This window comes from Arvicanthis niloticus, chromosome 13 (assembly GCF_011762505.2).
Source record: "Arvicanthis niloticus isolate mArvNil1 chromosome 13, mArvNil1.pat.X, whole genome shotgun sequence".
In the NCBI taxonomy this organism is placed as follows: Eukaryota; Metazoa; Chordata; class Mammalia; order Rodentia; family Muridae; genus Arvicanthis; species Arvicanthis niloticus.
This window is the reverse complement of record NC_047670.1, coordinates 18,033,111-18,048,102: the sequence shown is the minus strand read 5'-3', so window position 1 is coordinate 18,048,102 and position 14,992 is coordinate 18,033,111. Positions and strand designations below refer to the sequence as shown.

Here is a 14,992-nt window from a genome sequence, read left to right as displayed (position 1 = left end):
GGGCCACACTTAATAGTGCCACTCCCTGGGCTGAGCATATACAAAGCATCACAGTGACTAACACCTTTATACACTTTATACACTCCTCATTAGACTATATATACTTAGTGATTTCTTCATTCCTAAATGGTTTGGTTACTTCTGCTTTGAACTATATTACATCCTTTATCTATCTCATTTTTGTGTATGTTGTATTAGTCAGGGTTCTCTAGAGTCACAGAGTTTATGAAAAGAATATATATATATATATATATATATATATATATATATATATATATATATAGAAAGACCCCCGAAGGGAGACCCTCACTCAAATCCGGATCAGCGCACACCCAAAGACACATGAGAGACCTTCTTGATGCAACAGCAAAAGGCAGTTTAATGGCGAGGGCCCTCGGGTCGAAACACATCTCACACAGGAGATAGAGGATTCGACCCAGACCCCAGGAAGTTTGGGATATTTATAGGTAGAGGTTGGGGAGAGCGGGAAAATTTGGCGCAGTTACATATGATTGGATATTTCAAATATCAGCAATTTGTGTAAGCAATCATTTGAGCTGGCAGGATGACTAGTTATTTTTGACCACGAAACCTCAGACCTCCCAAAAAGGGAGGGAGGGAGGAGAAAACACCAGATGGCCCATTACTCACTTGGGCTTGTTTGGACTTGTCTGGGCACGTCCTTGCATGCCTTTTCATTTTTGGTCACCCTGCCCCTGGAGGGACCTAATATTTTTATTATGACTATGTTTAACAAGTTGTTGGTGGTCTTTGCTGACCATGAATTTTTGTTACCTGTTTCATGCTGTTTTCAAATTTTATTATATATATATATATATATATATATATATATATATATATATATATATATATATTTCATTGGAATGATGTAAAGGCTACAGTCCAACTAACTCAACAATGTCTAGCTGTGAATGGAAAGGCCAAGAATCTAGTAGTTGCTCGGTTCCATGAGGCTGAGTGTTTCACCTGGTCTATGCAAGCTGGAACCCTGAAGAAGTAGGCTGCAACAGATGTGCTGGTAAGTAAGTGCAAGCAGACGAAGAAAGAAAGATCCCTTCCTTCTCCTATTGTCCTTATGTAGCCTTCCAGTGGAAGGTATGGCCAAGATTAAAGGTGAGCCTCAAGATCACACACAAGGTGTGTGTCAATTCATCTCCCTTCAAGATCCAGATGGAAAGCTTGTGTCTTTCAGCCTCAAGACCCAGTCCACAGGTATTTCTGGATTGTAGTTCATTCCAAATAAAGTCAAGTTGACTACTGAGAATAGCCATCACTCGGCTCATCCTTTCTATGAAATAGTAAGTAGTTTGTGGCCAGAGCCGTATGTGTTTACTTTTTGATATATTAAGATGAACATTTCTAAAATACTGTTATATTCCTGTCATATGAACATCCTTATGTCTTCATATCCCTCAAGATGCAGAACCATGTTATACACATGCTAAAATTTCATAAATTGCTAAATGAATACTCAAAATTTAGATTTGCTTAACTTCTCATATGCTAAGTACTGGGAATTCAACTTCAGTGGCAAAATCTTCAGTTTAAACGTGATAAAGTTGCCAGGCATGGTGGTACACACCTTCAATCTCAGCACTTGGGTAGTATAGGTAGACAGATCTCTGAGTTTAAGGCCAGCCTGGTCTTCAGGACAGCAGATTTCAGGACAGCCAGGGCTATACAAATAAATGAGCAAACAGACAAATACTAAGGTTGTTTGAAGCATTTTATTTAACAGATATAAAATAATTCTATACAGCTCTTACAAAGACATAGCTTTTATATGTTTCAAAATGTCAACCGTAGGAAATACTAAAGACCGTAACAGCATTCGAATACATAGGCTCAGAAAGTAATTATTGAAAAAAAAAATCCTGAAACCATCTTTAGTTGAAATAAAATGGACCATGCTATATTTTAAAGTGTGAGATCACACTTTGGTCTGTAAACATTTTTAACTTTGCTTTTTCATTCAGCTGACCACATGAAGTGATTTCCTAAATGTCATTTAAGTGGACCATTCAGAGGCTTGATTTAAATAGTGAACGCGGCAGGGAATGAGCACTTCAGAGGCTTTATTTTGGTAGTTCTTCAATGATGATGCGGGACACTGAATTCCATCCAGTGGAAGCGTCTCCTTTTGGGTAATCTGAACAGGTGCCAACCCAGATGGCCACATCTACCAATCCAGCACCAATCCCTTCGCAGAGGCCTTCCACTGCAAAACAGAGCCAGTCACAACTCAAGAACAAAAAGCAAAATCATTTATTTTGCATTTACTATAAAAAATCAGATTATCATTGTTTAATGTAAAGCTAATTAAAAATTCTGGTACCTGATGATTTCATAATAAAGGTCTCCTTTTTCTTAGTTGATACATAGACATTTTCGAAGGGATTTCCATAATCAGTGTGCTATTACCTCAACAGGCAGTATTCTCAAACTAAAATGTGTTCTAATTGCTTAAAACCAAAGAGCAATGTATCCAACCATATGGAAAGCTTACACTTTCATCTCTCAAGACTTCTCAACTTTGGAAGAGACCTGAACCAGAGCCTGGATCAAGATATGCAAGTCTTTTAAAAGAAAGTCCTTTTCAACATGGATCCCAAATCTGATGTTATTCAAATCTAGGATAGGACTTTTATATGAGAAGAAATTCTAGCTTAATCTTATATCATCCCTTCAATCTGTGAATCCACTTTATATAGATTCTTATTTTTGGCAAAAAAAATTGCATGCATGTATGTATGTATGTATGTATGTATGTATGTATGTATGTATGTATATTTGCATCTACCTATCTCTCTGTCTACCTATCTGTCATTTATCTAGTGTGTATATGTAGGTGTGGATGCACACGTGCCCCAGTGCACATGTGAAGATTAGAGGACAGCTGATTACAGGAGTTGGTCCTCTCCTTCCACCATATGGGTCCCAGGGACCAAACACAGGTCATCAGACTGACTCTGAGGGGGCAGGGGAGTGCCTTCTACCTGCTAGACCATCTCATTGGCCCTTTAATAGGCTTATTGTATTAAAGAGAGCCAATACTTTTTCTCTTCTGGTTTGATGCTGTATCCTACACATGCCTTCTGGGCTCTCACATTCTAGCATACAGCTTGCATTCCAACTTGCTAAAGTTCTTCACTCACATCTAAAGAGAGATTTCAGTGTTGGTCACTGAAACAGGCAAAGAGACACATTACCTCTGATGTCTGGACAAAGTGCGAAAGGACACTGGAGTTGGCAGATTCTTGAAGACAATGGCTCTTGAGATACAAGTAGTGCCGTGGTTGCTCAGCTTTCCTACCTGGCTGACACTGATGTGCTCAAGCACCCTGTCAGGTTTCCACCATGGGTGAAGTGAATGCAGTTCAACTGAGCCCCAGGAATATAGAACTGAAGCACTGTGCCCTCTCTGGCTGTGACATATGCACTAGTTCAGACCTCTTCTACAGTTGGGAGGTGAGCAGTGAGCCCACAATTGCATTTAAGCTGTCTAGTAGTCCACACCATGCTAGCTGAAAATGCATGCCAGCCATACTCAAGTTGCCCCAAAGCCTTGACCCCTTATACCCTAGAAATGTGTCCACTGAACCCTGAAGCCAACAGACTCTAGACAGGTGTGGGCCCAGCATCAGCTTCACTGCAAGGCAGAAGATTAGATGATGACATTTAGTGACCAAATCCCTATTAAGTGACTTTTCCTGGAGGAGCAGTACCCAGGGCAGGTGATTTTTTTTTTTTTTTTCAAGTTTCCCAGGTGAGCCCAATATGTAGCCAAGGCTGGGAGCCAGAGCCACTGCTGTACAGAATTCCTAGCTGTTTTGTCATTTCTAACGTATCACTGACTTTCAATTTTGGGCTATATCATCACAACTAGGGGTTTTTGTTGTTGTTGTTGTTATTTGCTCTGTTTTATTTTGTTTTTAAGACACAGGTTCTGGAGCCTTACACCAGAGATTCTGAGTCACTTGGTCAGAGATGGCACCCTGTACTCTTTGAAAAAAAGTATCTGTAAAATTATGTGAATTGCAGTCCAGGGTGGAGAGTCATATACTATGAGCCTGCTAGAGGTTTATTTATAACAGGCTAGTTACCCAGTATGACAATGGAAATCAAACCTCTTAGGCAGATCTGAGGCCCACTCAGCAACGCCACTATCATACATACCAGAGGAAGTACGGTGAATATTAATAGTTGAATTTAACTCAGGGCTTCCTTGGTCCAGATAGATGATGGCTTCAATGGGAAGAGGTCCTGAACATTCAGCTCCGTTAAACGTAAAATACCAGCGCTGACAGCATGCATTCCTGCATTTGAGCCGAAGCGAGCCACTGAACAGGACTCGCAGAGCGCTGTTGGAACGCATCTTTGTGAATGTACACTCCTACCAGGGCAGAAAAACAGCCAGACATTTTTCATTTTAACTAAAAAGGTACTTCAACCATCAAGTTATGGAGGTTAACCTGGACCGGTGGCCACAGTCTGAAATTTGGGGTAAGTCTCTGAGACTCCACTGAACAATAACTCAAAAAGACGTACTCCATATCTGGTATTTTTTTATTTGGTTGTCTATGGTGTCTAGGGAGACACCATTTAACTCCTTTTATCCATCTGTGTGTATTTTAGGACACTTCTGCAGTAGTAGGCTACCTCATGGCTTTTCTCAAAGGTCTTTAGTGTTACTTATCCTCGGTCAGACTCCCTCCCCTTTCCTGCCCTCCCATCTAACCTGTTCTGGTATTCCCTTTCCTCCTCCATCATGCCTGCATTCTATCCCCTTCCCTTGAATGGCCCCTTACTAACTTATAATTTCTATGAATATACCCTAATTTAAATATACGTATGTAAAGATTCAAAGCTAGCATCCATGCATGAGAGAGAACATGCTTCATTCTTTGTCTTCCTGGGTCTGGGTGACCTCACTCAAAATGATTATTTTCAGCTTCTACCCCGTTTACCTGTGAATTTCATAATCACCTTTCTCTTTACAGCCGAATAATACTTTACAGCCGAATAATACTCCTATTTCTGATGACACCACATACTTACGTCATAGGACATGGACAATTAAGCTGTCACTGACACAGAAGATTTGTCCTTAGCTTTCATATGGCTGGAAGGTTCAGTGCAGGCTGCCAAGGAAAGGGTGATGAGAAGTCTGTGACCAGCGGTGCTGCCTCTGGTGCAGCAGTTGTTTAAATGTTAGGGGGTAACCAATTATTTAATGATTGGGTTGAAAGCCAGTTCTACCAGAAGGTGAAACTCATCCCTGGTTTAGTTAACTGGACCCAAAATCCATATCTGACCAGCTCATAAGGTCCCAGAGGAGAAACTAATACCATTATTCTGCTAAGAGGACATATTAATGAACTTAGGTTTTTAAAAAATACTTATACATTAATACATTTTTTAAACCCTCATCATAGAACCTTCCTTTTACAGTAAATGGAGATTAATACAGAGACCCACATCTGGTCAATTTTCAGAGAATAAGAGGGGGGCGGGGGGATGAGGTAATAGACACCTGCAATGAAATAGAATTTGCCAGACACGACCGGGCCATGGCACACATGAACTCACAGCATATTACATGTGCAAGGCCTGCACCAAGTCAACCTAGACGAAATCCCGACACGGGTGGGGAGGAGCCATGAAGTTTCACCCCTAGCTGTGGTACTGTGGGCAACTGACCGCTGCTAGAAAGACGGAATCTGTTTTCTTCAGAGATGAGGCTCCTGAGAGCCTGTGCTCTCAGTAGCTTACCCTCCACCAACACACACACATAGACAGCACTCAGTGGACTTGGTGAGTGTTAAAGCAAGTACATGAAGTGGGAGGGGAGAGGAGTGGAGTGAGGGGATAGAGGAGAAGTTGGAGGGAGGGCATAGGAGAGGGTAAATAAACAGGAAAAGGTTGAGATGAAAAACATGCGTGATGCCATATTACAACTTAAAACCTTAGGAATTTTATGAAGATAAACTTCTGTTTTCTGGGTGGTCTTGGTAAGAAGAATCACGAAGCACTAAGTTATAGCCAAGGAGGCGGGAACAGAGTTGGCCATCAAAAGAAGATAGGGAAACAGCACAGACTTTCTCAGCTTTGTCCCATCCCAGTGGACTTGCCAATGGCACTCCATCCAGCCTTACGCATGAGAGGCTCCGCATGTTCCCACTCAGCTACATCCGGGTCTCTTGGAGACAAAGCACTAATCACTGGATCACTCCATCAGCCCCTCGATCATTCGTCAAAATGCCTACAAGCTATTTTGTGTGCTTCAAATGTTACAGAATCACCATAGTCACTGTTTTAAATCACTAGCAATCGGCTTCAATTCCCTTAATGTAAGCAGTTTGAAGCTGAGCGCTAGACCAAGGGCTTCCGGTAGCAGGGATCCCAGTCACGTGGTAATTTTTAAGCTCATCTTCCACTTTTAGGTCTGAAGCTACAGCAGGATATGTTGAATGAATTTAAAGTTACTCAATCCTGAGATTACAATACTGGTTCCCGTCTAGTTTTGGGGGGGGGGGGGGGGAAGCTATACTTTTCGTGTTTGCTTTATAAAATAGTGATATCTATCTTAGAAATGCCTTTATAAAATTAGCTGAAATGTTATCAATTTTTTTTCATGAATTTTAAGTAAAAAGTCGCATATTACCTATTCTGAATCTTTTTATTTAAGGTCCTTTGGCTTAATAAAACATAAAATTGGCAATGACTTATACAAACTCTTGTTTTTTGTTTGCTTCAACTTTATTATAATTTGGATTTTTACTTACCGCAATTTTCCCAAGGTCTATGCCGTAATTCAGTGAACTCCATGAGCACTGCTTGTAGTTTGGGGTCCAGGATTCCTCAAAGCTTTCCCTTAGGCACTCCCCTTTCTCTCCTTTGAATCCATCCCGACCTGGGATTCCAGGTGTACCAGGAATGCCATTGGCCCCAGGGCTCCCATCGCGACCAGGAACTCCCGCTGGTCCTTGTAGACACATTCCATTATACTACAGTGCCAAAGCAGAAGGGGAAAAGCGCCGTTACTTAACATGCAAAGTCTGTATAGGGCAGAGGGATCTAGTTCAGTGGTAGAACTCTTGCCTAGCATGCACGAGGCTCAAGGTTTGATCCCCAGTACAAAATAAGTAAATAAGGAAATACAGTCATGAAGACATAAACAGTATGTGAGAGCCAAATGATCACAGCTGCGTTTATTTTGAATCCATCGAAGTCCTCCTAAACCACTTTGTCCATGTTCTAATGGATTATTACGAAGAACTCATTTTAAGGGTATTTAGAAAACATTGTCACATCTTCATTTTTTTATCGCATAAACATATACAAATCAAAGAGAAAAATATTTTCAATTTTCTTTCTACTTCTGATTATGTGTATATATATACATATATACATATATATATATATATATATATATATATATATATATACTCTATTCCAAGGTACACCTCATTTGAGCTTTTATTTTTTAATTTAAATTTTGTTATTACTTTATGAGTATGGTCGCATGCCTGCCCTATGAACATCTAGGGATCAAATTCCTTGGAACTGGAATGACAGACAGTTATGAGCTGCCATGTGGGGCTGGCAATTAAATCCAGGTTCTCTAGAAAAACAGCCAGTGCTTTTAACTGATGAACAGTTTCTCCAGACCCTGACCTTCTATGTTAATTTCTTACAATCCCTTTCTTTTTATTTGTTTGCTTTTGTTGGTGTTGTTGATCTTTTGTTTTGTTTTTTTTTTTCTTTTTAGAGACAGGGTTTCTCCCTGGAGCCCTGGTTGTCCTGAAACTCGCTCTGCCTCTCGAGTGCTGGGATCAAAGGCGTGCACCACCACTGCCAGATTCATAATCCCATATTTTATCAAAGGACTTGGTTCCATAAATGCACTTCTACATTACTATACAAGATTTTTAATGCTCTTTTTTGGTTGCTTATTTCTCTTTTTGTTATAAATATTAATATAATGAAAATACTTACCCACATAGATTTTTTTCCTTTTGAGTGATTTCCTTAAGATTAATTGCTAGGGTAATAACTGTGAAATAAAACGCTGGCAGGCAATAGCTACCTTGTATTACAGCATCTCTAAGTTGTATGTGCACCTCCTCTGCTCATCCTATTTTTATTTAGAAGGTGATGCAATGGGTAGAACTTTTCCAGTCCATTCTGTCCATCCTAAAGAGAAGTCTGTGGTCCAGTTTTATATGGCCACCTGTCTTCAAAAGGTGTAACAGATGTGTAAATAATCTACCAAAACCACCTGTAAGTGCCAGTATTCTCTGTTTCGTTGTTTGTTTTGTGTATGTTGTATATGTTCTAGAATTTAAATGCATGAATTCTAGAACCTTTTTTAAAAAAATACTAACCTCATCCCTTCTTAAATGTGTGAGATCAGGCCATTTCCTTATGAATAAACTGAGGATGATATAAACATTCTTGCTGTGAAGTTAGTGGCTGGTAGCGCACACCTGTAATCCCTGCACAGGAATCAGAGGCATGGGGATCCAGAGTTCAAGATCCTCCCAACACAGCAAATTTGTGGCTAGCCTGGGGTACATGAGACCACATCTCAAAACACACACACACACACACACACACACACACACACACACACGGGAAACGGCTCTGCTCTCGCCATTGCAAGGTGGTGCTTGGCATAGGCATTGCTTGAGAGAAAAGACAACTCCATATATGGAGTTGTATGCGCTGAGAGGTGTGGTTACCCGATCACCCCACCTCGCATCATTGAGAATGGCCAATCTCCAGTGACTTCGTGGCAACTGCTGATAGGATTAAGGCAATGCTTATAATGGGCTGCGGGAACAGGGGAAAAAAGGAGAGAGAAAGAAGAAGCTCGCTGTACAGGGATAGCTGAATAAACCACTTGAAGAAGAACACGGTTGCCGTTGCCTTATTCCGAGGGTCAGACGTGGGTAGTGACAAGTGGTGCCGAAACCCGGGATCCACCAAAACCTCTCAGGACGTGTTCAGAACTTCTTGCGGCTTCAGGACAGTCGACTGGGTAAGTTCTCAGGTAAGTGGGACAAGTTAGGTTCTCGGGTAGGAGACAAGATAGGTTCTTGGTATTGGGACGAGTTGAAAGTGAAAGTTGAGAGTGAAGGTAGGTTCCCAGTTAGTGGGACAAGTCAGGCTCTTGGAGGAGAGGATAAAGTGCAACAGTGAAACTAGCAGATAAAGTTCTGGGTTTTCAGACAAGTTTCTTATAAGATGGGAACTTCACAGAGTCACCCAATTTTTGTCACCCTAAGAGAGCTGTTAAAGGCAAAGGGGCCGGGGATAAAGTCCTCTACATTAGAAAAATTTTTACAAGAAATTGATAAAGTGGCCCCATAGGTTTGCTGTTTCAGGTCACTTGACACTTAGAAGCTGGGATAAGCTTGGGAGGGATCTTGATCTTGTATGGGAGCAAGGAGAGTTAAAAGGTGGTGTCCACCCTTTGTGGAAGTTGGTGCGTAGCTGCATCCAGGATAAAGAAGGAAGATGTCAGAAGGAACTTAAAAAAGGATCCGGGGCATTAGAGCAATTACAAGAGGAGAGATCGGCAAAGTCAGAGGAATCAGAAGAAACAGATGAGGAGGAAGAGGATACTGATACTGAGGAAGAGCTAGAAAGATTAGCAAGAAGGCTGGAGAAGGCAGAACTTAATGTGGAACCTTCTGCCCCAGGGCTGCCAAGTTTGCCGCGGCCACCACCCTATGTCCCGGAAATAGCTACGTCTAGTGGACGGAGTTTCTGTCTGGAGGCCTGGAGAGAAGCTAGGGTGCAACAGTGCTTCCCTGTATTTCAGGATGGAGGGGGAAATAGAGTACATGAGCCCTTGGAATTTAAAATAATTTAACGGCTCACAGAGGGGGTCCGTGCTTATGGCACTAGTGCAGCTTTTGTCACAGCACAATTAGAATCTCTTCATCGATTTTGCATGACCCCAAGTGATTGGATGAGCCTAGCCAAGGCCTGCTTAACTCCTGGCCAATATTTAGATTGGAAAGCCTATTTCATAGAATATTCAGCTGAATATGTGGCTCAAAATCAGGCAGCCAGACAGCAACAATGGGATCAGGACATGCTTTTAGGACAAGGTAGATGGACCATCTTGAATATCAGAGAGAAAAAGGGTTTTGAAAAGCAGTTGTTCTCTCTGGGTTGTGTCAGCAAAAAAGAATGAAAAGGCTGTTTCAGAGCTCTCCTAGGAACAAGAGTCAATTCAGGAGACATCTTGAGTTTCTCTCTTCCACAGGAGAAATCCTTAGTTCTGCTTTCTTTGTTTATTGTCTTGTCCTTGGTGCACCAATGTCCACATGTGTCAATTGTTGTTTGAATGATTGGTGGTCTATGTTTTATGGTGTTCTATGTTTCAGGTTCAAAAGAAAAGATTGTTAAAACTGCTTGATCCAGCCTTTGATCTAGTTTACCTTGGTTTGAAAGGCAGTCTTAATATACACAGCAGAGGTTGACAAGTTACCCTACACCTGTAGCTAAGAGTCGAGCTGAGCTGGAAAAACCTTTCCAGGAACTGATTGTCAGCATAAGCTGCTTTTAAAAGGCCCAGCAGCTTTTTGGCTTCTATGATAAAGAAGAGTTGTCTTTCTTAGAAAAATCTCAGTGACAAGGTGCTTTTCTCTTAAAATTACAGCTAGAAAGACAAGAAAATTTTGTTTGGTCTAAATATGAAAATTTGTAGGGAAATAGGAGGACCTTTATCTAATGCAGGGCTAGCCGCTGCTGTGATGCAAATGACTCACGGTACTGGTGCAGCAAATAATAATGCCTGCTTTAAGTGTGGGCAATCGGGACACCTGAAGCATCAATGTCCACAGCTGCAGGGTAATTGGGATCAAAGAAGCCAAACTCCAGGTTTATACCCGAAGTGCAAAAAGGGAAATCATTTGGAGGCACCATTAGCTATGACCCTGTTTAGCACACTCAGGGATTTTGGTATCACTGCCGCCATCGTGACACCTATTGCAGTGTCAGCTACTGCTGCTACTGCTGCTACTGCTGCTACTGCTGCTACTGCTGCTACTGCTGCTACTGCAGCAGGCCAATGTGGCTATGGCCCTGGATACACAGAGGCAGATTAATTCTCAATTGAGAGCCGGCATTATGCTGGTGAATCAAAGAGTGGATCTAGTCCAGGAGCAAGTAGACATGCTCATGGAATTAGCTCAGTTGGGCTGTCAGTTGGAAGTATACAGGTCTTTGTGTGACATCTGTAAGATATGAAAATGCAAGTCAAGCAGCTCATTTGTCTAGAAATTTATCTCAGTATATTACAGGAAATTGGACAAAAGATTTCGATGGCTTGATGCAGAAGCTGCGGCTAGCCATAGTGCACGTGAATTCCACCTGTGTTGACCTGTCTTTTGCTGAGGGCCTGGCCTCCTGGATCTGATCTGCAACGAACCGCCTAAAAGAATGGGTGGGAATTGCAGCCCTTAGCCTTTTGCCTTGTTCTTGTCAGTTGCCTAGCACTATGGTCCATTCTGAAGATGCGTATGCAACAGCCCAACGCTAATGCCATGATTGTTCAAGCATTTACTGCTGTTGAAGGAGGCCAGTCCCCACAAATCTGGCTAAGCTATTTGAAGAGCTCTGAGTTGTAACATTCAGTAGGACGTAGGGGGTAGCACCACAGAGGGCGCTGTATGCCCTCGGACATATGTCTGACTGCATACAGGTCTTGCCCTAGTTCCTGTCCCCTGGAAAATAGCATCAGGTTGGGTCGCCCATGGTAACCATACTGTAGATGGCAGGTGGTGAAAATGAGGTTGACAATCTCCCTTCAAATACAGGGGGTCAGACCTCTATGTCCTTCTGCTTGCATAAAACAAAAAAGGGGGAGCTGTGAGAAGTGGCTTCGATCTCGCCATTACAAGGTGGTGCTTGGCATAGGTATTGCTTGAGAGAAAAGACAACTCCATATATGGAGTTGTATACACTGAGAGGTGTGGTTACCTGATCACCCCACCTCGCATCATTGAGAATGGCCAATCTCCAGTGACTTCCTGGCAACTGCTGATAGGATTAAGGCAATGCTTATAAGGGGCTGTGGGAGCAGGGGAGAGAAAAAAAGGAGAGAGAGAGAAGAAGCTCGCTATACAGGGATAGCTGAATAAACCGCTTGAAGAAGAACACGGTTGCAGTTGCCTTATTCCGTGGGTCGGATGAGGGTAGCAACACACACACACACACACAAGAGATGTGGGGAGGGAGAGAGGGAGAGAGAAAGAACATACATATTCACATTGCATTAATGGGGCTTGAACTCAGAATCCATGCATATCAGGCAAGTGCTCTACCATTGAACTACAATGGTAATATTTTGAGCTTCATTTGTCAATTCCTACACCTATTCTTGAATTCGTTCACATAGAAACAGGGGTGATATTAATTAGACTCTTCAAAATGTAAAGAATTTTAATTTTTTTCCTTTAACATTTCATTTACTGTTGTAAATTCCTCTAGTATTATTTGAATTTTATAAATTTTATATTCCTCTCAGGAAAGATGCTACATAGAGTAAGTTTGTCTTTCCTCAACTTAAAATGCTAGTCCCAATAGGTAATTTAGAATCATTAGTGAAAGTCAACAAAATGAATACAAGTGAATGAAAGCTCAAATTTCCTCTCCCAACGCCCCAGTTCCTGTATTGGCCACCAGGGGGCAGAACTCAGTGGAAGCGTGAAAGGCGTGCTTTGAAAGCACCTAGACAAAGCTTTATAGAATTCCTAATGACTGTGTGGATTTTTTCTGTCACCAAGACCAAATCCAATCTACAGGATGCACCTGAGCCTGGCTGCACAGTATGCTTTTCCAAGTTGGGTTAGAGTTGTGGGAAACCACAGGTACGGTAAAATCCTTAGAGGGGGGTAAATATTAGCTTAATGGGGAAAGGACTATTTTATGTATCTTAACTACACATTCATAAAATGCAAACTGCACATGGACCACATTCATGAGATTCATGAGGCACAATTTTTTTTTTTTTTTTTTAACAACTTAGGTACTTAAAATAGAACGGTAGCTCCGACACAGTGAGCTTTTGTGGAGGAAAATTATACATCAGAGCATAAAACAACAACAAAACCCCCACTGTGTGAGACAGCAGAGATTCCCCCCCCCCACCGCACCCCCACTCCCCCAGCCCTACCCCCCCCAGCCCTACCCCCCCCAGCCCTACCCCCCCCCCCCCAGCCCTACCCCCGGTGCTTTTGAATCCTGTTTAGAGCTAGCTGCCAGGGAGCTTGGTTTATTAGCTCAGCTTAGAAAGTCAGTGGAAGAAGTTCAAATCTTAAAAAAATAAAATCGGTAAATGCTCCCTGTCATTTATGTACCGCAGAGCCTGACAACCATATAGATTGGTTTAAGGGCAGAAGTTTATGATGTGCCAAAGACTACAAATCTGTCAATGGCTGGCTCTTGCCTGGGACAGAAAAACTCTGACCTCCACTAAGTTTGTTGACTTTTAGAGGGAAAGGTTTTATGCAAACAGACTTTCCCACAGATTAGCCTCTCAGAAAGCGCTCGGGATATTTGGTTTCCTGGAAGGGCTTTCTTTCCTGACTGGACGTCACAGGTTAAGACCTGACTGAGCATCAGCTTTAAACAGATCAGGCAAAATGGGTCCTTGGAAGGGCTCCTGATGGGGCGCTCCATCTTCCTCTTCCAGCTTCAAACCCTCTGGCCAGTCCTGGCCCAAGCTATCCTCCAAGGAGTAAATTGCAGTTCACATTTCCCAGGAAGATGACCCAGCGTGATTCATAATCTTCAAGTTACAAGAAGCTGGACAAATGCTTTGTGGGGGTTGTTAGCCTCTCCTCCAGGCAGACGTGGCCACTAGTCCTCACAAAGGACACGTTGCACAGCCTTGGCCCAGGCCCAGGTGACCAGCTGGCCTAGGGTCTTCCTCGGGGGTTGCTTTAAAAATCAACCGAATAGCTCAGTCTACTCCAGTTGCAGCCACAAAGTTCCCCCTTCTCCCAATGGTGGCCTCCGCTGGGGCCAGAAGTTACTGGGCGATCACGCCGATTTGGGACATCCCACCTGACCCTTGTCGCATCTGTAAGAGGACCTCTCATTATGATCTCCCGTGGCATTTCAAGACTCCACTGCAGGCGTGCCTCAGATCCGTCCCCACACAAACACACAAGGCAGGACACTGAGGCACTCAAGACACCTAGCACTCACCACCAGCACTCAAGATACCTAACACGTTGTCCAACACGCACTACCAACAACTGCATTGATGCCCTCCCCGTGCAGGCATGGCTGGGTCCTCTCCTCCAGCACTGAGGTCAGGACGGACTCTCAGACTCACCAGATCTACCACCTCCCTCTGCCGAATCAGCGCTTTTTGCTTCACCTTGGGGTTCTCAGAGGCGCTGGACGGCGCGGACAATTGCAGCAGTAGTAGCAGCAGCACAAGGAAGAGGCCGAGCTGCAGCTGCGGGGAGGCGGCACGGCCTTGGGGGTGCATGGTGTGCGGCGGCTGCGAAGCGTGGAGCAGGAGGTAAAGGGGTCGGCAGGAGCCCGGCCCTGCTCAGCGTCTGGCCCAGCTCTGCAGCCCGCCGCATCAATGCGCCTTTCACTGAGCGCCGCCCTCCCTTCTTCCCTCCCACCCCCTGGACACCCGGAGCTTGCAGACTGTAATAGGCCTGGGTCTCTGGCTCTAGCCCGCCCCTCCTCCGCAGCTCCGCCCGCCCAGACCCCCGCGGGTGCTGCCGAGCCAGAGAGGACCAGGCGGGTGACAATGGTCAGGAACCACAGGTGATGGGGAAAGGAGACCGCAACTCCTGAGTTTCTTAGAGGCACGTGTCTTAACTCTGGTCCAGGAATCGCCTTCGGGTTCCTTCATTCCTAAAAAGCTTCGGATATTATTATTATTATTATTATTATTATTATTATTATTATTATTATTATTAAAAATAAC

At 43.2% G+C, this 14,992-nt stretch overlaps 1 protein-coding gene across 2 annotated transcripts; it reads right to left on the bottom strand.

Moving 5' to 3' along the window:
* Positions 1-1,729: 1,729 nt before the first annotated feature.
* On the bottom strand, positions 1,730-14,650 carry Cthrc1 (collagen triple helix repeat containing 1). 2 transcript variants are annotated; one of them, XM_034516823.2, is made up of 4 exons: positions 14,381-14,650; positions 6,807-7,028; positions 4,198-4,414; positions 1,730-2,239 (listed from the first exon to the last, which is right to left on the bottom strand). In XM_034516823.2, the coding sequence occupies exons 1-4, from the start codon at positions 14,537-14,539 to the stop codon at positions 2,097-2,099; spliced, it is 741 nt and encodes a 246-aa protein (XP_034372714.1). In that variant the 5' UTR covers positions 14,540-14,650; the 3' UTR covers positions 1,730-2,096. The 2 variants fall into 2 exon arrangements, with proteins under 2 accessions (XP_034372714.1, XP_034372715.1); XM_034516824.2 differs by having other exon boundaries at positions 14,426-14,650.
* Positions 14,651-14,992: the final 342 nt, after the last annotated feature.

Bases quoted from the DNA above. Each gene is read 5' to 3' on its own strand.
- Cthrc1 (XM_034516823.2), bottom strand. From the start codon at position 14,539: ATGCACCCCCAAGGCCGTGCCGCCTCCCCGCAGCTGCAGCTCGGCCTC. The intron at 7,029-14,380 runs GTGAGTCTGAGA...TTGGCACTGTAG, and splicing joins AGAGGGAGGTGGTAGATCTG to TATAATGGAATGTGTCTACA. The intron at 4,415-6,806 runs GTAAGTAAAAAT...CTGCCCTGGTAG, and splicing joins TAGACCTTGGGAAAATTGCG to GAGTGTACATTCACAAAGAT.